The sequence below is a fragment of the Gigantopelta aegis genome, chromosome 3 (genome assembly GCF_016097555.1).
Source record: "Gigantopelta aegis isolate Gae_Host chromosome 3, Gae_host_genome, whole genome shotgun sequence".
In the NCBI taxonomy this organism is placed as follows: domain Eukaryota; kingdom Metazoa; phylum Mollusca; class Gastropoda; order Neomphalida; family Peltospiridae; genus Gigantopelta; species Gigantopelta aegis.
In genome coordinates, this window is record NC_054701.1 from 26,972,031 (window position 1) to 26,997,636 (window position 25,606).

Below are 25,606 nucleotides of genomic sequence, written 5' to 3' on the forward strand. Positions count from 1 at the left end.
TCTGAACTCTTTAGCGTATTATAAAATACGGAGTGATAAGGGTGTGAAAATAAATAATACAGGGTATGGAAATTAGAAACACCGACTTTTTGCGAAAATGTCCGATTGGTGTTCTGAACACCTCGTCCATTTCCGGAAAAAGATTCCATGGTTTCAAATTGTTGGCGAAATCGCTCGAGTTTTACCGATTTAGAAATTGGTATGCGGTCAAAACGGCCCCATGATGAAACGGCCCTGAACATGTAAGTCAAAACGGCCAAAGAAAAAAGTCAAAAGGGCCAAACAAAAATGTCAAAACGGCCAAAAGAAATGGTCAGAACGGCCAATAGGTACTATCACGTTAAATTAATTCCCATTAGTAATAATTAGTAATCAATAGTAGTGGACCATCTAGGCTTTCCGGGTGAGTGCGTATCGTCTGAACGAGTTCCTAGTGGCGCTGCTCACCCGGGGGCCACAACGGGTCTGTTCCCCAATTTACTAATATAATTAAGACCACCAATTGACCTTGTATTTGAAAAGACCGATAGACCGATCTTTGATACCGTCATGATCAACATCAAGACTCTCCTGCATTTCTCGACACTAGTGTAGATGAAATACATTTTTAAAGTATTATATCTAAGGCCGTCTTGACTTTTTTCAAGGGCCGTTATGACTTTTTAACTTTGGCCGTTTTGACTTTTGTTAAGGGCCGTTTTGACTTTTTTAGGGCCGTTTTGACCAATTATTGTTAAGGCCGTTTAGTACTGGAGCCCTTATGACTACGATCCTTAGAAATTGACAGTACTGTACGGAAATAGCCAAGAGAAAGCGTAGCAATCTTGTACGTCACAGGGAAACGGTCTACTTTATTTAGTTGGATTGGAATCCAAGTTTTATATGAAACAGCAGTGTTTCGAAGCTTGTTATCATTATCAGAATATGAAAGGGGCTTCCTTTATTTGAGTTATTATTTAGTAACATTTAAAAAAGTCAGCAATGGCAGGAAGAGGAGGTGGGATACCTTATGTTCCTGGAACCGGTGAATATTTTATTTGTTCTTAGTTATAATTATAGTGACAGGTGACCAGGTCTTTTAATAAACTGCTTAAACTTAAAATTTATTCGTAATGTTAAGATATATTTATTTACAAATACAATAATAAACTATAATAGTAGTAAGTGCTAAAATAACAAACCACAAAGTTTGAAAAATGCCCCATATAAAATATTTCCCTTTGACTAGTGCATAAATATTTATCAAAATGTTAAAATAAAATGTCCATGTGAGTGGTGTCAGATCCTGCACTACAATGATTGGTAAAGTTCAGTCTGTGGGAATGTGCAGTTTTTGACAACCATGTCAATCATTATGTCTAAAATATATTTGCTTTAAGTTCGATCCTGAATATAAATACATATTTTTAATTCAAATGATGAATTTTGTTTACATCCATGGTGACACTTTAATCAACTGATAAATTTTATTAAACTGCACAAGAAGAAACTAGTACACGGGGCACGTTATGTCAATACTTTTCTTAACGTGCACAGCGAGTTACTTCTCTTTATGTAGCATATTTAAAATGGTGGGGACTTTTGACCGTTGTCGTTGGAAGATTTATTTTGTTAATAATGACACAAGTACTTTAATCAGGATTTAGTGAGTACAGTAGGTTATACATTTTTGGTTTGTGTGTCCATTTATTGCACTATTTCAGTTGAGAAATGTTTGAAACATGGTGCCACAAGTTTGAATACCAACTACATATAAGGTATGTAACAAGGTTCAGACGTAGAAAAACTACACATTCTAGGTCCCTTCGGACTAAAGAAGAAACCTGAAATGCAGAATCTGATTGGCAATATAGGAATGAAACTGATGAAGTGGATTTGTCATTTGTTTTCAGAATCTGACGAGCAACAAAAAATCAGGTTTCAAGTGGAACTGGAATTTGTACAGTGCCTTGCTAATCCAAACTACCTCAATTGTAAGTCAGTTTTATAAGTATAGCATGTCTTTAGATTGACCCAAATCCAAGGTGATAAGTGTCACTAAATGCTGGAGAAAGGGATAGTACGGGCAGTGAGGGTTGGTGGCTGGAACCTGTTTCAAGGATGCATGGTTCGGATCCATGTATCTAAGCGAGGGGTAGTCACGGGTGGTCTGCCGCTATGGGGACGGTCCCTGACCTGGTTGTTTTGTTGATATTGTTGCCATAAGTGCCATATGGTGTTTCTGTGGACGTTGAATTGATATGCAACATCACGCTGTGAGGTCCCAGATTCAAGCATCCCTATAACTCGCCATCTGTCATTTTCACTGAGGCGTGGCATGACGAAATTGCACCAAACTAATGGCATTTTTCTGACTTCTGAAGGCTGCACAGAGTGGCAATGATTTGCGACTGAATGTCTGGCCTTTTATGGTGAACACTGGACAGCATTTCTCCCGAATATTCCATGTTTCTTGCACAAAGCATGCAATCGCTGCAACAACAGCTTGGTTGCATTTCTTTGAGCTGTTTCATGTACATTTTCTCTGGTTTACATCCATAAATCCATTCACCAATTTATTACTCCAAACAATCCATGTCACAAAAACTTTTGCCTTTGAGTATATTATTTGACTGAATTAATGGATGCATAGTAATTTCTTTAAGTGATTAGTTGTTTACATAAAATTTGATACTCCAGCTAACTAGTATCATTGTTAAAAAATCATTTGATATATGGTAGTTTGTTTTTATCAAGAACATGTAATATATCCATTTCTTATCACCATTTTGATAGATCTGTATATTTGTAGTATTGTACATGTATGTACTCTGCTGCATGTTTCAAGTTCTCTTTTATAAAAAAAACCTTTTGCATGTAGCCAAGCTGATTGTACACACTTCTCGTCTTGCTGGTACTGTTGTACATGTAAGTTTTTATCTTTCCTGTGTTTTGTAAGCAGACGGTCAGGGAGTTTGTGGGGTACACAATCTTTTTTTAATGGCTGTAATTTAATTTAAAATGTCATCTATTTCTATCTTTCAGTTTTGGCACAACGTAACTATTTCAAGATTCCAGCCTTCATCAATTACCTCAAATATCTTCAGTACTGGAAGGAGCAAAAATATGCAAAGTTCCTCAAGTAAGTTGAAAAAACCCACTTATTGTCTGTATACTTAATTATGATATCCAGGTATTAAGACATCATACTGCATTGTATTCATCTGACCGTGTGCTGTATAGTTTTTATAATCAAGTTTGTTAGTATTTAGTGTTTAAGCTCATCAAAACATAGGGTCAGTAATTTGGAAAAGTAAGGAATGCTTGTTTGACACCTAAGCATATGAGTCAACAGAGGGGTAATTTCTACAACCTATCACACCTGAAGTCTGTGCTCAACCACCTGTCCCACTGGTTAGCAAATAGGTGAATTTCATTTAATAAATATTTATCAAATGTGTTTGTAACTTTTAATTTTTTACATTTGAGAGAATTGTAGACATATGGTGGCTTCATATGGCAGCTGACTGCATAAGACAGGTGTCTGCATAAGAATAGCAAGCCTATGGTGGTTGCATAAGACAACTAACTGTATAAGGCAAGTGTTTGCATAAGAATAGAGAGCCTATGGTGGTTGCATAAGACAACTAACTCTATAAGGCAGGTGGTTGCATAAGATATATGACCATTTAAGTAGGTTTGCCCGCATGGTTGTCTTAGTCCCTTACCAGTCTAACCCGGAGGGGACTATAGGTTTTGTATCCATCTGTCTGTCTCATAGTTTTCTATACTCTTTTTTTTCCGCAATGTCTCAAGATACTAAGCTAAAATTGCGTGTACAGCTTTATCATGTCAGTGTTTCTGCCGGAGGGTGAAACGGGTATGGTGCCATACCCAAATATTTTTGCAGAATTTTTTTTAAAAGTTAACTGTTTGACAAAATTAATTACTCTTATCATTACTGTATGATTTTTTTAACTCTAACCCTAAACTTAACCCATTTTTTTTATGGGGGAGGCCCCCCATGCCCTCTGTTGACTGTGGTTGCATTCAATTCCATAGCGCCATACCCAAAAATTTCTTTCTGGTAGAAACACTGCATGTATAGTTGAGATCAAGTTTGACTTTCATGGTAATTTACACAAATTTGACAGAATTATGGCCCTTGAATTTAGAATATACAAAAATTGGTTGGACCTGGTAGGGGACATGTATTGCTTTAGCAGTACTCTAAGAATGTTTGTAACCAATTTATTTTCATGCAGGTACCCTCAGTGCCTCCATTTCCTTGAACTCCTGCAGTATGAACATTTCCGCAAGGAGTTGGTGAACGCTCAGTGTGCCAAGTTCCTTGATGACCAGCAGCTCCTCCACTGGCAGCACTACCAGAGGAAACGGATGGAGCTGCTCCAGACTCAGGCGGAAATCAACCAGCAAAAACAGGAGAAAAAACAATCTTAGATGAAAACAGTGACTTTTGGGTTAAACTGTTGGTAGTCAAATCTCTGTTAAACAGCAGTCTGTGTTAAGCATTATTAGAGGAAACGGTTGGAACTGCTCCAGACTCAGACGGAAATCAACCAGCAAAAACAGGAGAGAAAAAAAAATCTTACATTAAAACAGTGGCTTCTGGGTTAAACTGCTAGTATAGCCAAACTTCTGATGTAGTGCAACAAATAAAATGTTCACACCTGTGGTTGATTAATACAGGTCTACTGAATTTCTTGGAACCCAAGATGTTCGAGTCCGAAGGACCTAAAATTGCCCTTAAACTCTGTGTAAATGATTTGGGGGAATGGTAAGACGTCCTCTTAAAACCGAGTACAGCAAACGACCCGTACTCTCTTTTATTTTGATGATTTGGGAGTTTATTTAGGTGTCCTCTTAAGACAGGTGACTACTAGAGCAAGTTAAGTGGATAAGATGTTGAGAAGTTGACCTCACAACTAACAAAAAAGACAGACATGAAGTCAAGAACATGTAAAGGTACTCACTTCATGTTTATCATTTTCAGATGAAATGTTAGCAATTCAGTGACTTCCACATGTCCAGCAACAAGTATTGAACATTTCCAGTCTGGTTTAACCAGTAGTTGTAATCCAGTAGGAAAACAGTTCCACTGTCATCATTGAAATCTCGATCCATTCATTTATTACAAAATGGAGAACTGTTGTCCAAGGACATCATTGGTTTATAAATTATCACAAATTGGAGGTATATTATTTGTGAAAATCATTGGTTCTTATATTTATCACATATTATGGACCGGTTATAAAGTAAAGTTTGTTTTATTTAACGACGCCACTAAAGCACATTGATTTTTAATCTTATCATCGGCTATTGGACGTCAAACATATGGTCATTCTGACACTGTTTTTAGAGGAAACCCGCTGTCGCCACATAGGCTACTCTTCTTTACGACAGGCAGCAAGGGATCTTTTATTTGCGCTTCCCACAGGCAGGATAGCACAAACCATGGCCTTTGTTGAACCAGTTATGGATCACTGGTCGGTGCAAGTGGTTTACACCTACCCATTGAGCCTTGCGGAGCACTCACTCAGGGTTTGGAGTCGGTATCTGGATTAAAAATCCCATGCCTCGACTGGGATCCGAACCCAGTACCTACCAGCCTGTAGACCGATGGCCTGCCACAACGCCACCGAGGCCGGTAGGACCGGTTATAGATCATTGGTCATATTTTTATTATGAACTACACGTAACCCATAGGTTATGATGCATTTATGAAGTTTACAATTCCTGTTATCATTCTTTCATAAACTTGCTGATACTTTGTTATTCATCATATCACCGTTCATGTTGTACTTATAATACTTGTTTATGTAATGTATATTTAAAGTGCACACTCCTGTTCAAAATTTTGAGGAGAAAGAAGTACGGTACTGTTCTTGACATATTTTGATATCTGAATGGAGGGCTATTATTCATGGAAATCATTGTTCATGCATTTATTACACTGCAAGGTGGTTACTCGTGAATATTATTGGTTCATACAAACTGAAGACTGTTGCACAATATATTATTTGTTCATATAGACTCAAAGACCAAAAGATTTGTTGTGAATGATAAAACATGGATGATGTAAATCAAATAAACAAATACCATTAATAAAGCATTTCTCCTTCTGTCTCATTTTGCATTTTTTACCAAGAACGTAAAAATATGTGGGAATATGGCATTCATCTATCCATGTGTACGCGATTTAATTTCCTTTAGAACCGACTATTATCTGTATTAATATCAGACCTTGGGTTCAAATGGTCAGAAATTTAGAAATCCTTTTACCATAATTGGAAAGCACATTTAAAGGGAGATAATGTAGATAAAACAAAATTGTTTTTAAAAATTTGTTTTTGTTTAATGACACCACTAGAGCACATTGATATATTAATCATTGGCTATTGGATGGCAAATGTTTTTGACACAGTCTTAGAGGAAACCCGCTACCTTTTTCCCCATTAGCAGCAAGAAATTTTTAATATGCACTTTCCCACAAGACGAATAGCATATACCACAGCCTTTGTCATGGGTCACTGCTTGGCGACAGAATAAAAAAAGCCCAAACAGAGAATGTGTTCACCGAGATGGTTTGATCAAATGCATGAACCAACTGAGCTAGATCCAGCCCCTAAACTAACATGTCACAACTACTGATGTGGATCATGTCCAAGAAGGGTGGGGAACTGTATCGACATTGTCCATTAATGAATTTATTATCAATATTCCAAACTAGCATGTCACCGTGCCCATTTCTATGCCTTGGTCTCTCTTGTAACAAAACTAACTATCCACCTCTGATATTAATCATTGCATACTAGACAATTCTGCATTTTTCCACAGAAAGGACAGCACATACCACAGGCTTTAATATACCAGTTGTTGGACACTGGTTGGGATAGAAACACATCAGAGTGGGTTCAATCCTTCAATTCTAACACCGTAGGCGAGTCTTCTACTAACGGAGGTAGATCCCACACAATTGTTTGATAAAGTGGAACACTAAACACAATTACAGTTATGATAATTAAGATTTTTATGGACAATATAATATTTGTAGCATCTAATGAAATGAAACCTTGTTTTCTTGAAGTTTAATTTGGCATAATGTTGAGGCATTTTCCAACTGACTGAAGTGTTACCATTGTAAATGGTCCACTTGAATTATTACCAAATAGTTTAGACAGAATTTGTACTATTCAGATTGATGTCCTGTTATTGACTGCTAGCTTTGTGCATCAGATATTTCAGCACGTGATAAAGGTACTGAACAGTTATCTTATTTGGGGTTGCAGATATTGATTTGTTAAAAATGTTTGAAATAAGAAAACAAAAACATCCTGAAATTTAATAATTTATTTTCTTTTCACAATCCATTACAGTAGCACCAGATAAATCACCAGGTATAAGGCACATTTTATCACAAATAATTTATTGCCGATATTATTAAAAAGATCTTGGTTCGTATCAGTGTTATGCCCCACTAGAGCTTAAAGTGGCATGTAACACCTCGTGTGCATATGATTGGCCAATGCTCATCAATATTAACATTGTCAAAAACTGTCATCATAGGCACAGACTCCCATAAATTGTCAAAATTGTTTCATAATGTTTAATTTCATTCCAACTGCACAAAATGTTACATAATACATGTTTTGGACTGTACTTTATTGAGGACGAATCAGGTGTAATATGACTAAGCACCGATTCTTGTGCATTATTTTGTAAAGTCATTTTGTTTAGTTTCTCTTAATTTAAAAAAAAAAAAAAAAAATTTAAATCTATATCAAGTAACAAATATGATATTAAACTTGCTACCATTTTGTATCAAATTTATGTCCCTCATAAAATAATTTTCATTGCCCCTTGCTAAAGTTTATGACAACTGAAAATTATTTTGATGTAAAATTTGAGTATTTAACTGGCAACAATTTGTTTTAAGTGACATCATTATCTAATCTCTGATTAACGTATGTTTTACTATTTAACTTCAAAGAAATTTGTGGATTAACACCAATTAATGGAGTAAGAAAATGTGATAAATTAATGAAATGTAAAAATAAATTTACACTGCAGAGCAAGAACCAATTAATTTTTCACAATAAAATAAAATGTCACTTAATATACACACAACTGTTATAATTTTGGAAGTAAATATTTTTAAAACAATTAGCCATGTCCAGTTCCCTGAGGCCACAGTCAGTTAGATAAAGATTAATAAGGCTTCTAATAGAAGACAGTATTAATATGAACCCAATAAATAAATTTATCACATGCAATAAATAATCTTGATCACACTGCTTGACGTCGTTTCATTTTTCTGAGCTTGTATGCGTACTGAAGTCTGCTCCAGACAGCTAGACACATGTTGATAAGTCTCTGATCATGTGCTGTACATCTGATGGCAAACTCGTACTGACATCTGTAAGAAAAACAAATTGTTATTAAATATCTGTTTCAGTGATGTCATTAAGAACAGAAATTAGAGGTGAAATTTAAATTGTAGGCAGCTATTTTCATTTGATATAAATGTCATGTGACCTAAACAAGTTGATAATGAAACCTAACAATGATATAATTTCATTGGTTTATTTTAAATATTAACACTATACAATAATTGCAAACTGATTACAGCTAATAATAACCAATTAGGGATGAGCTTTGAAACGCATTTCACCTGGTCATCAACATGCACAAATCATGTAAAAATACTAACTTTGGTCACCCAAAAAAAGACATATTTTTTCCAATTCTATATCTGGCTAACATTTATTTAATGACATCCCTGTGTTTACTTATTCAACATTATACAATGTTTTAGAACAAGTTAACAATAAACATTTTTTTATTACTACTAAATATACCTGTTTCTAGTTGATAGTACCTTTTTGTAGACCGTGTGATTTCGGTACATAAATATTCCTTTAAAATACATGTATATGTCCGACTGAGTTCGAGTGCCGGGAGACTTCGAATGGCGGGCGGGGTCAAGTGAATGTAGATGTGTTTTCTGCATTGTAACATGTTTCCGACTAATAAAATATTTCTACGATTAAACTTACATATTAAATATATTTTCTTATTTAAAATATATATCAGTGTCTGTATATTCAATGTGTTTCTGGTCGTCTTATATTTGTTAGAAGCCCAAACTGGATTTTGTCTTCAAATAATTTCGTACGTACCAATTTTTTTTTTTTTTAGGAAATAAAATGAAATTTAACGTAGTACAAATATTAGAAAGACCAGAAACATGTTTAATATACAGCCACTAATATTCTATGCAGAAAAAATATACTTGATACGTAATTACAATCGTTAAAAAGTCTCTGTTAGTCGATAACATCTTAAAAATTGCAGCAAACTCAGGAATGTCCCTTTAACTTTCATTCAGAATGGTTCAATAAATATTTTGACATGTACTTGAACTTTTTTTTTTAGTGATATTCTTAACTTAAAACAAAAACTAATGACAATACACAAAACACAGAATGTTACGTCAAATGATTATAATTTAAATGAATCATAACTGATCTTAAAAGTTGTGTGATTATCCTTGTTTACTTTCAAAACCACAACTTGCTAACCTGACTGACCATTCGTCAATTTTAAAACCACTCTGTATTTTAGAAAACATAAAATAAAATAAATATTAACCTGACGACTTTTTTACATTCCCTGAGATGTCCTCTTTGCAGTAGACTCAGTGCCCAAAATATCCAGCACTTGGCAGCAATAATGGGATCACCAAGTTCCACAGCGATCTGCAGCTGTTGTTTGGACAGTTCCCCAGCAACATGAGCCTGTATCAGGGGTACAGAAATGAAAAATATTTCACTAGCCTGCCGGACCAGATATATTAATGTTTAATAATATTATAATATGCATTGTCTTCACATCAAATGATATATATATTTTGAAATATTCTCATAAAGACAGGGTTTTTTTTATAGTTCTTTCATATAGATTTACAAATTTCAAAATTTATAAAATGAAAACAAAATACCATCAGTCACAAAAAGACAGATCGCCAGTCAGACTGATAGTTGCATTTTCCAACTCGTCCGTGGGAATATTTACTTTCTGCACCCCTGCCGTATTCATGGTAATATTAATGTCTTGTGACAAACATTCATTCATTAACTGTAAATATCAAGTAGTTTTAAAATTAGAGGTTCACAGAATTAAATATGTTGCCAAGCATAACCGGGATTGGTTATAAAAATTGCTGACTCATCCGTTTTTCCCTCCATTTTAAAATAAACTTTTATTCATAATTTTTTTTTTTATAATAACATAAAATTTGAGATGTAAAATTCACAATTAATCTAGTTACCCGGTAATTAAAAAACAAAAATCAAATAATAATACATGTAATATAAAAAGTAATTATATTTACTGTGACCCATGTTTCAATGATCTATGACTTACAGTTCGATAAAGTTCATGATATACCTAGTTATAACATAAAAATTTTAAAAGTTATTTAAAAGAAATTAATACCAAAGGGTTTTTAAACAAGCTTTTAATTCAATACCGACACGGATGCAACAAAGTTGCATTAATCTAGAAGCCCTAATTTTATAGGTAACACCTTTTTGGTTCCTTGCCTTGTGATCATTGAAATCAATCAAAAACAAGTTTTTCATTAATCATGATAATGGTGGATTACTGAATATGATAATGTGAAACAGACTCACTGTTTCGTGATTTTTCCAACTACCTTCAGATATGCTACCGGAAATTATTGTTTCCATGAAATCCAGATGCCTATCTATGACTTATAGTGAGTGAAAAATGGAGGTATGCATGAACACTTTACACAGAGATAAATGTTGACATGCCATATTTGTGCTTTTATGAAATTCACATCCTATAACAAAGAGTAGAACAAAACTAATGCTTACATGACTCTCAAAATAATCACCCAGTGAAGAATATGCTCCTCCGAGAGTAGATAGCCAGTACATGACTTCCTCTAAAACCTGTCTCTTGGCAACCAGACACTGCAGTCTACGATTCCTAAAATAAAAACAAACATTCAGTTAACAGAAGATTACTAATGCATCTAACTGTGTTTGAAGAAAATATTACAATTTTTAAAATGGTACCATTTATGAAATATGGCTATAAATTAAAATTACTGTAAGATATGCTACATTTATTTTGTATTCATGAAGCCAAAATGATGGTGCAGAAACTGTCCGTTGTCTGTCTGAAATTTTCCTCACTGAAAAAGGTAATGAAGGATGTTGTCCTTCAAAAAACACAAGAGGCAACTGTTAAATTACTGACTGATGTGGTTGTTCAGGGCTTCAGATCTCACAATTTTGGTGTAACAGGTTTTTTTTGTCTGTTCTGAACACAGCAAGGTCTTTTTAGTGCAATAATGGTAATAACAGCTGCTGAAGTGTTATGCCTATTCATAAATGCATTTAAAGTTATTTTAATCTAATTAAAACAACATATCAGTGTTTTTGAGGTAAAATGTTTCGAGATCAGGATATTGTACCCGGTACTAAATTTGGTATTATTATTTTGGGCATACATACTTTGCCCACAATGTTTTTCTCCTTGATGTTGCTGCAATCTGTGTTCAAACGTGTAATGTTTCCACAGTATTTTGACAGAGAATCAGACTTCTATTAAAGTTCCTATCTACATAAAACGCCAAGGAACAGCACCATTCTGCTGATGCACAAACATTGTGTGACTTGCTGAAAGAGGAGTTGTCAAAATGTCAGAATAAAAGATGATCAGCCTAGCTTCAGATGGTGCAGTAGTAATAACGATGGGGTGGGGAGAGTTGTCTGGCAGTGAAGCTCAGGAAAGACAAACCCCTTCTGATATTCAGTTTAATATACTGATTCAAATGAAGGCATATTATAAAGTTGGTTGAAAATACACTTCAGCAATTTTGGCAGTTCTTTGAAACTCCTATTTATAAGTATATAACCATACTGCTAAATATCTAGGCTAATAAGAAGCAGGTCACTGTCATATCAAACCATACTGCTAAATATCTAGGCAGGTTGATGTCATCTCAGAGAAGAACAGGCTTCTGAAAACTGTCACGATTGTTTTGTTTCATTTGTGCATCGCTCACATTAGTCTAATTTTGCATAACCTATTATTTTTTTCACATATTAAAATTAAAAGGACATCATTTGTATGGACGTAATTTGTATGGATGTAAGAGCGACACAGAAAGGAATTTGTTTTGGCATAACTGATAAATGAGTTATGGAAATTTTCAATTCTCAGAAGCTTGGAGAATAAATGTATTACTGTCAGGAAACTGAAGAAAGCATATTTTAAGACAAGATGGTTAAGCTGTGTTATGTCTGGCAGCTTATTAAAAAAAAAGAAGACCAATGGTGTCTTGAAGAAAATGAAAATTTATAAAGTTGTTGGCGTGATCCCAGGCCTTCGGTTTTCACGGAAACAATCGCTTCCGGTACCATGCCGGTAAAATCACGGAACCGAAATTTCGTTTCCCATGATTATTATATTGAGTACAACAGAACCCTAAAAACAGTTTCCGATGGCTTCTCATGATCACAAGGCACAGAACAGAAAAAGTGTTTTCCATGAAATTTGAAATCCTATGGCCTGTGATCCACTTTTTAAGCCACAAGACTTCCAATTCCATTTTGTCTGTCTACAGTCTTCACAAATAGCACCAAAAATTCAACTAACCAAACAAATGTTGGACATTCTTCTTATACATAAAGCTAGAGTAGAGTTACAATTGAACCTAGACAGCTATCAAAATATCAGTGTTCATTTGAACACGACTCCTAGGCAGTTTGATGAAATGGGGAATCTTCTGGTGCAGTAACGGAGAAAAGTTCATAAGAGATCACTGATGCTTTTGCTGTGTTTGATCCACTGGGAATACCTAATGCAAAAGACAGTTTTAAAACATTTGGTGATGAAAAGATTGAAATGATAGCAAACATGTCAATATGAACAGAATTCAGGATGAGTGGCTACAGATGAAATACCACGCCAAGAACAATCTAAAGAACAAGTTACCTCTGATCAGTGAAAGAAAGGTTACTCTGACAGACTACTCTGCATTCTTGTAAGTAGCCTAAAGCATGGCCAAAGACAGGCGCTAGTAGCATCAATAATGTGAAAGGGGCAGGACGTAGCCCAGTGGTAAAGTGTTCGCTTGATGCATGGTCGGTCTGGGATCGATCCCTGTTGGTGGGCCCATTGGGCTATTTCTCGCGTCAGCCAATGCACCATGACTGGTATATCAAAGGTCGTGGTATGTGCTGTCCTCTGTGTGGGATGGTGCATATAAAAGATCCCTTGTTGCCAACTGAAAAGAGTAGCCCATTAAGTGGCGACAGTGGGTTTCCTCTCTCAATATCTGTGTGTCCATATGTCCGAACCATATAACCATAAATAAAATGTGTTGAGTGCGTCATTAAATAAAACATTTCCTTCCTTCAATAATGTGAAAATCACCTTAAGATGCTTTGTGACAAACACCATGTACATGAAGGGCTCTTTCACATAATTATAACTTATTAATGACCTTGAATTGAAAGGCATTGCGGCTATTGTAGAAGCAGCAGTTGATGTTTTGCTTGAAGCAAAGTCAAGAAAGAAACTTACACCATCCAAGACCACAACTTGATTGTGCCTTGTTTTGTTAATGAAAGTAAACAAGTTGAATCTCCAATTTTTTTTTAAAAGAATCATTAATTTGTGGCCACTAGTATCGCAGAACAAAAAATGTAGTGGAAGAATCAAACGCATTTGGTGTACCAGTGTGTCTTGCTGCCAGTGGGTAATCCAACTTTATTAGTGACTATTGGTCTATTTGTCGTGTGAGAGCCAGAAGGACGTAAGTGCATAAAAATTCATTTTTAAAAAGCCAAGATAATAAAGGAAAACTGTTTTTCTTGATCAGTAGTTAAGATATCGAATTTGTTTTAATGACAATGAAAGCTGAACATATTTACGATTTCTTTGTATATTTGTGGTATTTATAGCATATTAGGTGTTTTAGTTATTTGCTTAAATAGTTGTAGTTATGACAATTATTCATGATTAAAATAAATGCGTCATTTACGACCAACAGTATATCAAGTAAAATTAAATATTTATTCTGAAAGAACCCACTTCACATTTCAATTTTGCAAATCACATATTTGGGTATGGTACCATACCCAAATATTTTTGCAGAATTTATTTTTTAAGTTAACCTTTTGACAAAATTAATTACTCTTATCATTAGAGTATGATTTTCTTAATCCTAACCCTAAACTTAACCCATTTTCTTTCTGAGGGAGGACCCCCCCCCCCCCCCCATACCTCTGTTGACTGTGGTTGCATTTAATTCCATAGAGCCAAACCCAAAATTTTCTATCTGGCAGAAACACTGTTGTGGTAGTGTTCCATGTTGTTTGATGATGGTGCATGAGAATCAGACGACTTGTCCATACAAAACCTCTTTTTCTAGGCAAGTATTTGTTCCTGATGAGTCATCAGAAAAGCTGATGTCATGTTGTGTGCAGTGTTCTTTCAGTGTTCTTTGCGCAATGGGAGTCCTTTTGTAGATAGTTCCTGGTTCTGCTGCCTCAGGGTGTACTTCACTAGTTTCAAGAATACCTGCTTTATCAGCTAGTGCAACAGACAAACTAGAATAGTTAAGCAAACTGAAACTGGTATCCTTTAATGAAGAAACTATGTTTAACAGTTTACTGGTTCGGGATACACCGTGTTCAAGTGAAGCTCATTCAAAGGATATAAGGTTTACTTTTCCAATGAGGGTGTGTACTGAATATCAAATCCAGAAGTACTAAACACTATACCATGTCCACCTGTTGAGTATGCAGGATTCTCTCCAGGTTATATTGAGTGAACAGTAAACTCTACAGGTCTACAGCTTCTGCTGTGCGTTGGGTGTACTCTCCGGGTTCTGTTGTGTGTTCAGTGCACTCTCCTGGTTTTGTTGTGTATTTGGTGATCTCTCCGGGTTCTGTTGTGTGTCCAGTGATCTCTCCAGGTTATAATGTGTGTTCAGTGATCTCTCCAGATTCTGTTGTGTGCCCAGTGATCTCTTCAGGTTTTATTGTGTGTGCCCAGTGATCTCTCCAGGTTCTGTTGTGTGTCCAGTGATCTTTCCAGGTTCTGTTTTGTGTTGGGTGTAGTCTCTGGGTTCTGTTGTGTGTTCATTGCACACTCCTGGTTTTATTGTGTATTTGGTGATCTCTCCAGGTTCTGTTGTGTGTCCAGTGATCTGTCCAGGTTATATTGTGTGTTCAGTGATCTCTCCAGGTTCCATTGTGTGTCTGGTGATCTCTCCAAGTTCTGTTGTGTGTTCAGTGATCTCTCCAGGTTATAATGTGTGTTCAGTGATCTCTCCAGATTCTGTTGTGTGCCCAGTGATCTCTTCAGGTTTTGTTGTGTATTCGGTGATCTCTCCAGGTTCTGTTGTGTGTCCAGTGATCTCTCCAGGTTCTGTTGTGTGTTTGGTGATCTCTCCAGGTTATGATGTGTGTCCAGTGATCTCTCTAGGTTCTATTGTGTGTTCAGTGATCTCTCAAGGTTATGATGTGTGTTCAGTAATCTCTCCAGGTTCTGTTGTGTGTTCTGTGATCTCTCTAGGTTCTATTGTGTGTTCAGTGATCTCTCCAGGTTATGATGTGTGTTCAGTGATCTTTCCAGGTTCTGTTGTCTGTTCAGTGATCTCTCCAGGTTATATTGTGTTCAGTGATCTCTCCAGGTTATATTGTGTTCAGTGATCTCTTCAGGTTCTACTGTGTTCAGAGATCTCTCCAGGTTATGTATGATGTGTGTTCAGTGATATGTCCTGACTATGTTATGTGCAGTGTTCTCTCTGTTTTGTTGAGTGTTAAGTGATCAATCCTCCGGTTTCTGTTGTGTGTGCTAAATTATTTTCCTGCGTCTGTTGAAAGTGATATGTCATGTTCAAGTTCTCTTGTGTTTGCTATGTCATGATCATAGTATGTTGTAAGTGTGTTCTGTCATGTTCTTCTTCAGGTTCTGTAGTGTGTACTATGTCATGTTCAGGTTCTGTCGCAAGTGACTGGATAAAGGCCGTGGTATGTGCTGTCCTGTCTGTAGGAAAGTGCATATAAAAGATACCTTGCTGCATTAGGAAAAATGTAGCGGGTTTACTCTGATGACTGAGTCATAATTACAAAATGTTTGACATTCAATAGTCGATGATTAATTAATCAATGTGCTCTAGTGGTGTTGTTAAACAAAACAAACAAATAAACTGTCGCAAGTGCTATGTCACGTTCATTTTCTATGGTGATTATTTTCTCATGTTCAGTTTTTTGCTATGTTATGTTCAGGTCTTGTTGTCATTCACGTTCAACATTCTGTTGCTTAGCTTAGCTTAGTAACTGGTTTAACGTGTCCATAGTCTATATACCACTAGGGTTTCGAACACGCCTATCCCGAGTCCGGCTTCCAATAGGATTGGGGGTCTGACTCAGGACAGAGATATTCTGTTGCAAATATTTGTTAACTGTAAAGTTAATCAAAGTTGATAGATCTTGCTATCGTTTATGTTGAGGCCACATTCACTTTATTCGCCATTTAACCTTACATCTGATTTCACTGTCTTTTGTTACTGGAATTTGTCCTGGATAACTTACAATGACATTTGTATGTGCAATATTGTTAATCCATAATGCCTACATTAGGGCAATCCTGTAGATCTTCAAAGGCAGCTGAAAGGCGGAACTTGATCACCATAACATATAACTAAATACATGTACCTCCAAAATCAGTGTGATTATGCTTGCACTTTGGTCGTATATGCCAAATACAACATTATTATGAATTAAAATTGTATCTACAGATACAAATTACATGTTGAAAACTTTGCTTCAATTAAAAACATATCAAAATAGATATTTGTTTTTCACGAAAATTCACCAAAACATGTTTATTATTATAATTATGGTGCAGATAAAATAGCAAACCATACAAACATTAATGTTACTGCAATTCCTATTTATATATACAGACACCATTCTTGTCTGTTGCCAAATGGCTCGGTGCATGCAGTACCAAAAGTTTTTCTTAAATAGACTGGGCTCTCACAACAACAAAAGTCATATTATTTTTAGGATTCAAGCACATAAAAATAATGACATAAAGTTTGCTCTATTGTACTTCGCATTTGTAATTTCTATCACAGACCGATAACAAAGAATACACATGTGTCATATTTGGCACATACGACCTATGTCAGACATAATTATAAGGGTGTATCTACCACACATGACCAGTCGTGTTCACATAATGGACAGCAAGCAAATTGGAGGAAAGTCGTATGTGTCAGTTACGTCTATTTTCGTACAAATTGGTATCTGTGATTCACTTACGACCATTTAAATCCTTCTGTATAAGCGATGCAGCTAAAAAAAATTGTGACAATATGTAATCGGGGATGGCGATTCCGAATATGAAAAAAAAATATGTTTTAGGTTGTATTTGCCACTTACGACCTTTCAGCTTGCACGCAACGTATTGGCCTCCAGGCCCCCTAATAAATTCTGGATGTAACCATTAACAAAGATGACACCATCTTATTTATTAAAAGGTAAATTAAATCAATGTTCAAAAATACTTAACTCAATGCAATAGATATTAAAATTTCAACACACACACACACCACAGTGTTCGAGATCAACGGTATCCCGATATCCCGGGGATACCAGAATTTAATTTTGGATACCAGACTTCAAGAACCCAGTATCCCACCGGGATGCCATATAATACTAAATTCTCAGGTGGGATAATCTCGAACACTGCACCATGATATTTACTACCTGTCTTCTCCACACTATGAATAACTTTTGGTAGCTTATACTTTTATCATTCAGCATTATACTTTATTTTAAAATGAAAAGGCTAATTAGTCATGGTTTCCTTCTAAAATATTTTGCTATGTTAAAATAGTCATATTAAGCAGTCACAGTAATATTGTACTGACAAATCCATAAACAGGCCTCATGAGTACACTCCATTTGGAACTAGGAGAGCAATCCACTGCTCAAAATTCTGATAATAATTTGAGGCAAAACATTTCAAATAAAGAAAACAGTTCCACATATTTAAAAAAAAACATAACCATTATAACAACACAACATAAAGCAAAAATGAAAGGTTGGTACAGCAACACTCACCACTTTAAATCAGCCTCACCTCTCATAAAGAGGCATGTATTGTTATTATCAAATTCCACCAAAACCCATTTGCATTCCCACAACTTTACATATAAATTTAAGAATATAAAAGCAAAAAACTATTAATATGCAATAACTATTAGTCAGAAGAAAAACGTACATGGCAAGTAACTTCTAAAATATCTACTGTATGTTAATACCTCAACTGGAAAGATACACTTAGGGGTCATATTTCAAACTGGTTACTTTTCAAAAAGTATGTAAACTAATCATTCTTACCAAGGGTAATCAAGTCTTTGCTTTGGCCAAACTGTTGTGATATCCACCATATAGACAATACTCAAAAACTCACATTCCTGCAGGTCAGAAAAGTCCATTCTGTCATACTCATCATCATGGGTGTAAAATCCATACCTTTTGCCAAGGTATTTTAAAAACCTTCTTCTGAATTTTCTACTTCTTTTCAATTCAGTAGAAACACAAAACGATAAATGTGCATCCATAAGCAATTCACATTTTCTTTCTGGAATAATGCATATTGTCAACCTATCTGGAAGATACTTGCTTTCTAGTTGACTTTCCTTAGAAGGTTCGGTACAAAGTGGATGGTGGAAAATATGTTGGCTGACACTGAGTGCATTTTGTGTACAGTTCATACCAAGATCATCATTCTGCAATACTGGACTTCCTGGGATCAAATTGTCTGTACCTGTTGGCAGATCTTCTAACATTTGTTTGCCAACAGGGAACAAAAGAGTGACTGTTATTCCACCTTCATCAAAATATATGGGCGATAATTGTCTTGAGTACAACAGACATTCGTGTATCCAATCTTCAGAACGAAAGTTGATCATAACTTTTGTCATGTCTGCAAAATAAAAAAATAATGTTACCATACCGGTAATTAAAAAAAATGTTGCTAGCATGCTTAAACCATTGATGCAATCCACATAGCCACCAGACATCTAGGCTAAACTGGAACATAGATGAGTGGTAAATAGCTCAATGGCTACTAGCTAGCCTGATAAGATTGTACAATGATCCCCTCAGTGTATACCAATTATTAAAGATATTTTCTGTTTCAATCTGCAATCTTCACCAGCAAAGGTGAGTGATGACGCTTGCTCCCCTACACAGTCATTAAAGAGTGCCATCACAGCTTGTAATAAATTTTTAATACATTTTATTTGAAACTTTATGGGACTGCTCACTTGGCCTCATTTCAGGAGGGATCTTCAGCACACCTTGAGTTTGCTCATGGCATAGACGGATCAGAGCTCCATGATTCATTTATTAATCATTAATTTTATCAAAGACCATGGTATGTGCTATCCAGGGAACATTTTGTTTTCAAAATCTTGATTAGCGATATTTCTAGTCAATTGAAAATTGAATTAGAAATTACTGTTTAGTGTTTTAAAATTGAGTAGTGATCTCTGAAACTTGCATAGCCAATCGCAACACCATACTGAACAAAATGTTCCTCGCTAGCCTCTCAATAGGCCTAAAAGATGTGATGACAATGGTTTCTTCTCTCACTATGATAACAAAAAATTAAATAGGTCTGCTTCCCAGATCTGATTTAATGACTTAACTGCAAACATTCACATGCTATACATTTTTATTATTACTTTTGTTTTAGTGGACCCCCAGTATCTAAAAAATAATGCTGGTGTAATAATTAAGGGATAACAGGCCCAGTCTCATAACTTTGAATTAGGCTCGACACTTGACTAGTTTTGCAGATATCCAGACCTTGTCTTTTAATGTGCGATCGCGCTCGTACAGCACACATAATTTCAATCTGGCAAGTGTGAAAAATGATGCACGTTATACTTAATAAACAGTGCACATAAAAATAAATCTGTATATTGATTGCCACTATTTACTGTATGTAGCTGACAGAAAGACCCGTTTAATAATACCAGAAAAATAAAAAAAATGTGACGAGAACAGCAGCGTCTATGCAAGCTTGACTTATCTTTGCTAAGCCTACAAATCGGAAAACACTGACGTATAGACATCTTCAAAGACGTACTACTCCAATCAGAACTCCTTTGCCTATTTAATTTATTATTAATTAGAAACAGTCCATTTTTGTAACGTAATAGATCACGTCTGATAAGGCTAACTCATTTATACTGTTCGTGAATATAGTTATGAAAGAAAAAAATGGAATTGAATTAAATAGTGGCTTCTGCAGCATACACAAATGAACTCATTACGGGAATCAGCGAAGTTGGTAAAACTGTCTCAATTAGTTCATAACTGTTAGCTTACTTGAGGTTCCAAAAATTGCAAGTGTAACTTTCTACTTTCTTTAAAAAAGAAATGAAACTTAGACAAAGACAATTCAAAAGTAGATGGAATAATACAAAGAAGAAAAAGAAATGATAACAGGTATGTAGGAATAGGCCTAGGTCTTGTTTACAACAAAAAAAGTTTTTTGTTTTTTTAAGTCTATTATTACTCTTGTTTTATCTTTTTTTTTTAAATCAAATAAAATAGTATTTAAATATTTGTATTTCAGCCAGAGGTTAATGAATGTACATCTGTTATTTATATATGTATATATGTACAAACTGTAGTAATAGTAATTATAGCCGACTATTTAATTGTTGTTTGTTTCAATACGTATGTTAGAAGGAATTGTTTTATTTAATGACGCACTCAACACATTTTATTTACAGTTATATGGCATCGGAACGTATGTTAGAAAGTCACAGAACATGTTACTGGAATATGATTTGATATGCAGTACTCTATGGCATTTTGACCAATCAGAGCGATCGGGGTCAGATTATTTTTACTCTTGGAATTCTGGCTGCACACACACGCTGGTCTACTTGACAACTTGTTACGAATTTATGACTGATGGTGTCTAAAATTAGGGGTTTTTTAGATTATCCTTATTAAATGGTATCCCACGTTTGGAATAAAATCCTTTGTAATGACAGATTTTGTCGGAGTTTGTATATTTTGTTATCAACAACACTGGGACCGTTCTAGATCAATAACGTCACGCTGACTTGACATAGATGTCAGAGCCGTTTGTAACTGGTAGTGGTAGGTCAAACGACGTGTTATAAAATGTTGAGGGAGGGAAACTGGTTGCATAATTGTTCAATTAAAAATGCCATGTGAATGTCAATGCCCCAACCAACACTATCACTTGAACTAATTATAGGTCCTGCGTTTAACGAGTTATTTGAAACATTGAAATAATAATATGATGGATCTAATTCAGTCGGTAGTGCACACCTAAGATCCTTGGGTTGTAGTTCTAATTGAACCACCTCAGAACCAGTGGGTTTTTCCCATCCCACCCATGTTAGTTATACATAATAATGAAATTCAAGACAAGTTGATTCCTACACATCTAACACTGAAAAGGTATCTATAATTGTGTGCATCAAAATATCTGAATAGTACATATTGTAGTTAAAAAATAAAATTGTTAGCATCAGTTTATGTCATAATTATATTTCTATAGCACTGCTTCTGGAATGTTTGAATAACTCCATTCCTGAAAGGGAAAAGAAAGGGAAAAGAAGTCAGACTACACTATAATGAACCAAACAACATAAAATTGGAAGAAAACATTTTTTTTTTATTGGTTCATTTTTGCAACATAGGTCTCTACATTTACACATACCAATTACTTCATAAGTTAATGTTTGGTTTTCACTCGCTTTATCATTTTGATGAGTGTGATGTTTAACATGCTATGGCGTTTTGAGGTGTGCGATTTTTCACTCGCCATGGTTTTTCAAAAGCCAAGGACTGGATATCCCCTTAATAACGAGCCGTGAAGGTGCGAACAACACCATTCATTGACACTTAGTGCGAACAACACCATTCATTGACACTTAGTGCAAACAACACCATTCATTGACACTTAGTGCAAACAACACCATTCATTGACACTTAACAGTAGCAGGTCACAAAAAAAATATTTCCCTGGAAGCAATGAATTCAATAGGTCCACCAAGAAGTTTCAATCCTACGACCAAGGCACCTCAACCAAAAGCTTTATTGACTAACCTAGATTTCACTCACCTCTCATAACTTTTCTCAATATTATTTTTCTCACTTTATTTAAATTTTTGGTATTCAGATTTCTGATGACTAATTAGTGAAAATGTTAATAAGTTTAATAGCCATTAATGTATTTAAACCAAAATAAGACACCAAGTTAAATTATTTGTACCATGCCCATTTTGCTTACAGTCAACGACAATCACTTTTTGCACCCTTGTTTTGGCTTCATACAAAATAAATATAACTTATATCCAACAGTAATGTTTTGATATGATATATTTGCAGGCACCGAAATAAGCATTGTGTATGGTAACCCATTTACAGGTTACCACAAAAAATAGCCTGGTAACCTATAGGTTACCACAACTATATGAAAGTTAGAATTGAATTCCTGTTACTACTACTTTTAACACAGACGTTCTGATATTGTATCGATGCACGCTAACATCAGTACGAGAAACAAAATCCGGAAGTAAATTTATCTAGTGGGCGCTGCTTAAACGCGGTTTGCCGAGATTGCGCATGGACATCGGTGCAATTTCGTATGAGAAAACGAAACGCAGAAGTCAATTCATCTAGTGGACGCTGCTTTTAAAACACGGAATGACTATAATTGCTTGCAATTCACAAGTGTGCGTGAACATCGATGCAATTCCTTACGAGAAAATGAAACGCGGAAGTCCGGAATGCATTGCCTGGTTTAAGTTAGGGAACAAAACTACAGTTACGTTGAACTTTTTGTCAACAACAAAACACCGTTCTCGACATTTCTTACATGTGGTAACCTCCTGGTAACCTGAACGACCGTTCTCGACTTATTTCGATGCCTGTATTTGACAAAAGGTACTGTTTATTGCTTTCAATTTTTAAAACTTAAACTTTAATATTTTGTCCAGAATTATGAAAAATAAAAACATACGGACCTGTAAACAGCATTGTCTGCTCGTTATAGAATTCTGACACGGCTGAGGGGTCACAGTTAGTAGACCAGTTTTTATTTTAATGTGGCGAGGCATTGTAATAATACAGCTAATTTTGAATTTTATTGATTTCACTTTGCATAACAATAAACTGGGTACATGAGATTTCCATTTTACAACTGCTGGAAAAATTCCATTGCAAAATTGCCATTAAAAATTTTGGGGGGGAACATTACTAATGCACCTGAACGTCTTTGAAGAAAATCTTGTGATTAAAAAAATTGCACTATTTATATAATATGAATTTTAAGTTAAATTACGGCAAGATATCGTGTACGAAGCCAAAACAAGCATGTGGAGAGTGACTGTTGTTCACCTTAGGTCTTGTGTCAATTTAAGCTGAGTTATTTCCCTTGAATACAATAATTCTATTTTGGCAGATTAGGAACAAGATAAAAGATTATATATAAGAATAATTATCGTTTGAAAGGTTTTCTATCAATACTACAATTAAGGATATATGTCATTCTTTTAAAATCTTGAAAGTATCTACGGACCCTACTACCAACGTATGTGGCTTGCGCTTGTAACTTTTGTTGTGTTTTCAAGGACAGAGGTCATGGCAAGACCTTCAATGTCTGAGCTTGAAAACACCATATTTTTCTAATAAAAATGTATTCGCTTAGTATAAAAATATACATTTCTTAAATACCTGGAATACATTAAGTTTTAAGAAAGTAATAAACGGAAACAAAGATTTAAAACAACTTTTTTTCAAAGTTCTAGCAGTCGACCCGTATTTGAGTTATCTCCCTTTATCTTGTTTGTAAGTAATTCCATCCCTTGTCGGACCAGCACTACACAAGAATCACATAAATTACAAAAGCTGTCTTTGTTAAACGCAGGTTTTTAAGCAATGTACATGTATTTAGTTGCACGTGTGTAAGACATAAACATGCTTTGTATATTCAGCCCTTAGTGTTTTGGCACAGAATTTTGCGAACAGTAATAGCTGTTACTGTTCGCATAATTCTGTGCCAAAACACTAAGGGCTGAATTTACAAAGCATGTTTATGTTTTGGCGAATATGGAACCTTTGTTTTGTTTTGTTTTTGGGGTTTTTTGTTGTTGTTTTTTAAATATACGACCTGACAGTTCAAAGATCGACGCATTGTGTTACGTCTGGTCCGAACATCTATTCCGTTCCTGAGATATTTAAAATAGTCCGCCCAATTCTCCTACAAATATGTTTTTTTGTAAATAATTTCAGTTTTCTTTGATGTAAAAATAAAAGTAAAAAAGTGTTTTGGAAATAATAAGATAATACTATTTTTGTGTGCAATTTAGAAAAAAAAGAAAAAGTAGTAAATTTCAAGTATGAAAAAAGGTTTCCTGTCATCGTTTGAAATTCGCCCCCAAAACCAACTTGCACATACATATTACCGACGTCTAGCTGCTATTACTTCTATCTCCCCTACATGGACATAAAAATAAAACAAAGTAATAATGATTATTAATATGGATTGTAATGATTCTTGTTCCATTTTAGCCATACATTTTAAAATATTTGCTGCCGTTTCAGCCAACACTAGGTCCGTTTTGTCCATAGAATTTGGTGCCATTTTAGCCAACTCTAGGTTCCGTTTTGTCCAATTTGGTTCCGTTTTCTAGTGGTGTGGTTAATTAAAACAAATGTTTATCTGAAGTAGGGGAACTTAGACTAGACGATCGAGAAACACTTTGTTAAAGGGACATTCATGAGTTTGCTGCAATTTTTAAGATGTTATCGACTAACGGAGACTTTTTAACGATTGCAATTACATATCAAATATATTTTTCTGCATAAAATATTAGTGGCTGTATATTAAACGTGTTTCTGATCGTTTTAATATTTTTACTAGGCTAAATTTCATTTTATTTCCTAAAATATTATTTTTTCGTACGTACAAAACTATTTGAAGACAAAATTCAGTTTGGTCTTCTTACATATATTACGACGACTAGAAACACATTGAACATACATACACTGATATTCTAAACAAGAAAATATATTTAATATGCAAGTTTAATCATAGAAATATTTTATTAGTTGGAAACATCTTACAATGCAAACAAACTCAGGAATGTCCCTTTAAATGTATGCTGCATATGCATTGCATTGAGATTTGTATTACAAGTTTAACTTCGGCTAACCACTTCCGCCTGTCACCAATATTTGGACTGCTAGTGCTCCCTTGCACTTGTCAGTGCAGGCGTCCCTTCTCTTACTCCCACCACCACCTTTCCTGTCCTGAATAGAGAGATCCGGCCAAGGCCGGTCCCTGTGCCCAGTATAGGCGTGCGCTACAACAGCTTGCTCTGAATGTGCACGTAAAATCTTTTTCTTCTTCTCTTCTTCTAACCACTTGTGGGGCCGGTAGTCTTCCTAGAGACAAAACATCTTATGGTGGTTGGTGGACCATG

The 25,606-nt window shown here is 35.2% G+C and overlaps 2 protein-coding genes across 3 annotated transcripts; one reads left to right on the plus strand and one right to left on the minus strand.

Moving 5' to 3' along the window:
• Positions 1 to 254: 254 nt before the first annotated feature.
• LOC121367793 (mediator of RNA polymerase II transcription subunit 31-like) lies at positions 255 to 5,372 on the plus strand. Its single transcript, XM_041492165.1, has 4 exons — positions 255 to 1,024; positions 1,893 to 1,973; positions 3,025 to 3,121; positions 4,245 to 5,372. Exons 1-4 carry the CDS (start codon positions 982 to 984, stop codon positions 4,438 to 4,440), a joined length of 417 nt encoding a protein of 138 aa, XP_041348099.1. The 5' UTR covers positions 255 to 981; the 3' UTR covers positions 4,441 to 5,372.
• Positions 5,373 to 7,335: 1,963 nt separating this feature from the next.
• Positions 7,336 to 23,959, minus strand: LOC121367794. 2 transcript variants are annotated; one of them, XM_041492167.1, is made up of 5 exons: positions 23,856 to 23,959; positions 18,462 to 19,050; positions 10,902 to 11,016; positions 9,652 to 9,797; positions 7,336 to 8,416 (listed from the first exon to the last, which is right to left on the minus strand). In XM_041492167.1, the coding sequence occupies exons 2-5, from the start codon at positions 19,046 to 19,048 to the stop codon at positions 8,287 to 8,289; spliced, it is 978 nt and encodes a 325-aa protein (XP_041348101.1). In that variant the 5' UTR covers positions 19,049 to 19,050; positions 23,856 to 23,959; the 3' UTR covers positions 7,336 to 8,286. The 2 variants fall into 2 exon arrangements, with proteins under 2 accessions (XP_041348101.1, XP_041348100.1); XM_041492166.1 differs by lacking the exon at positions 23,856 to 23,959 and adding an exon at positions 22,242 to 22,441.
• Positions 23,960 to 25,606: the final 1,647 nt, after the last annotated feature.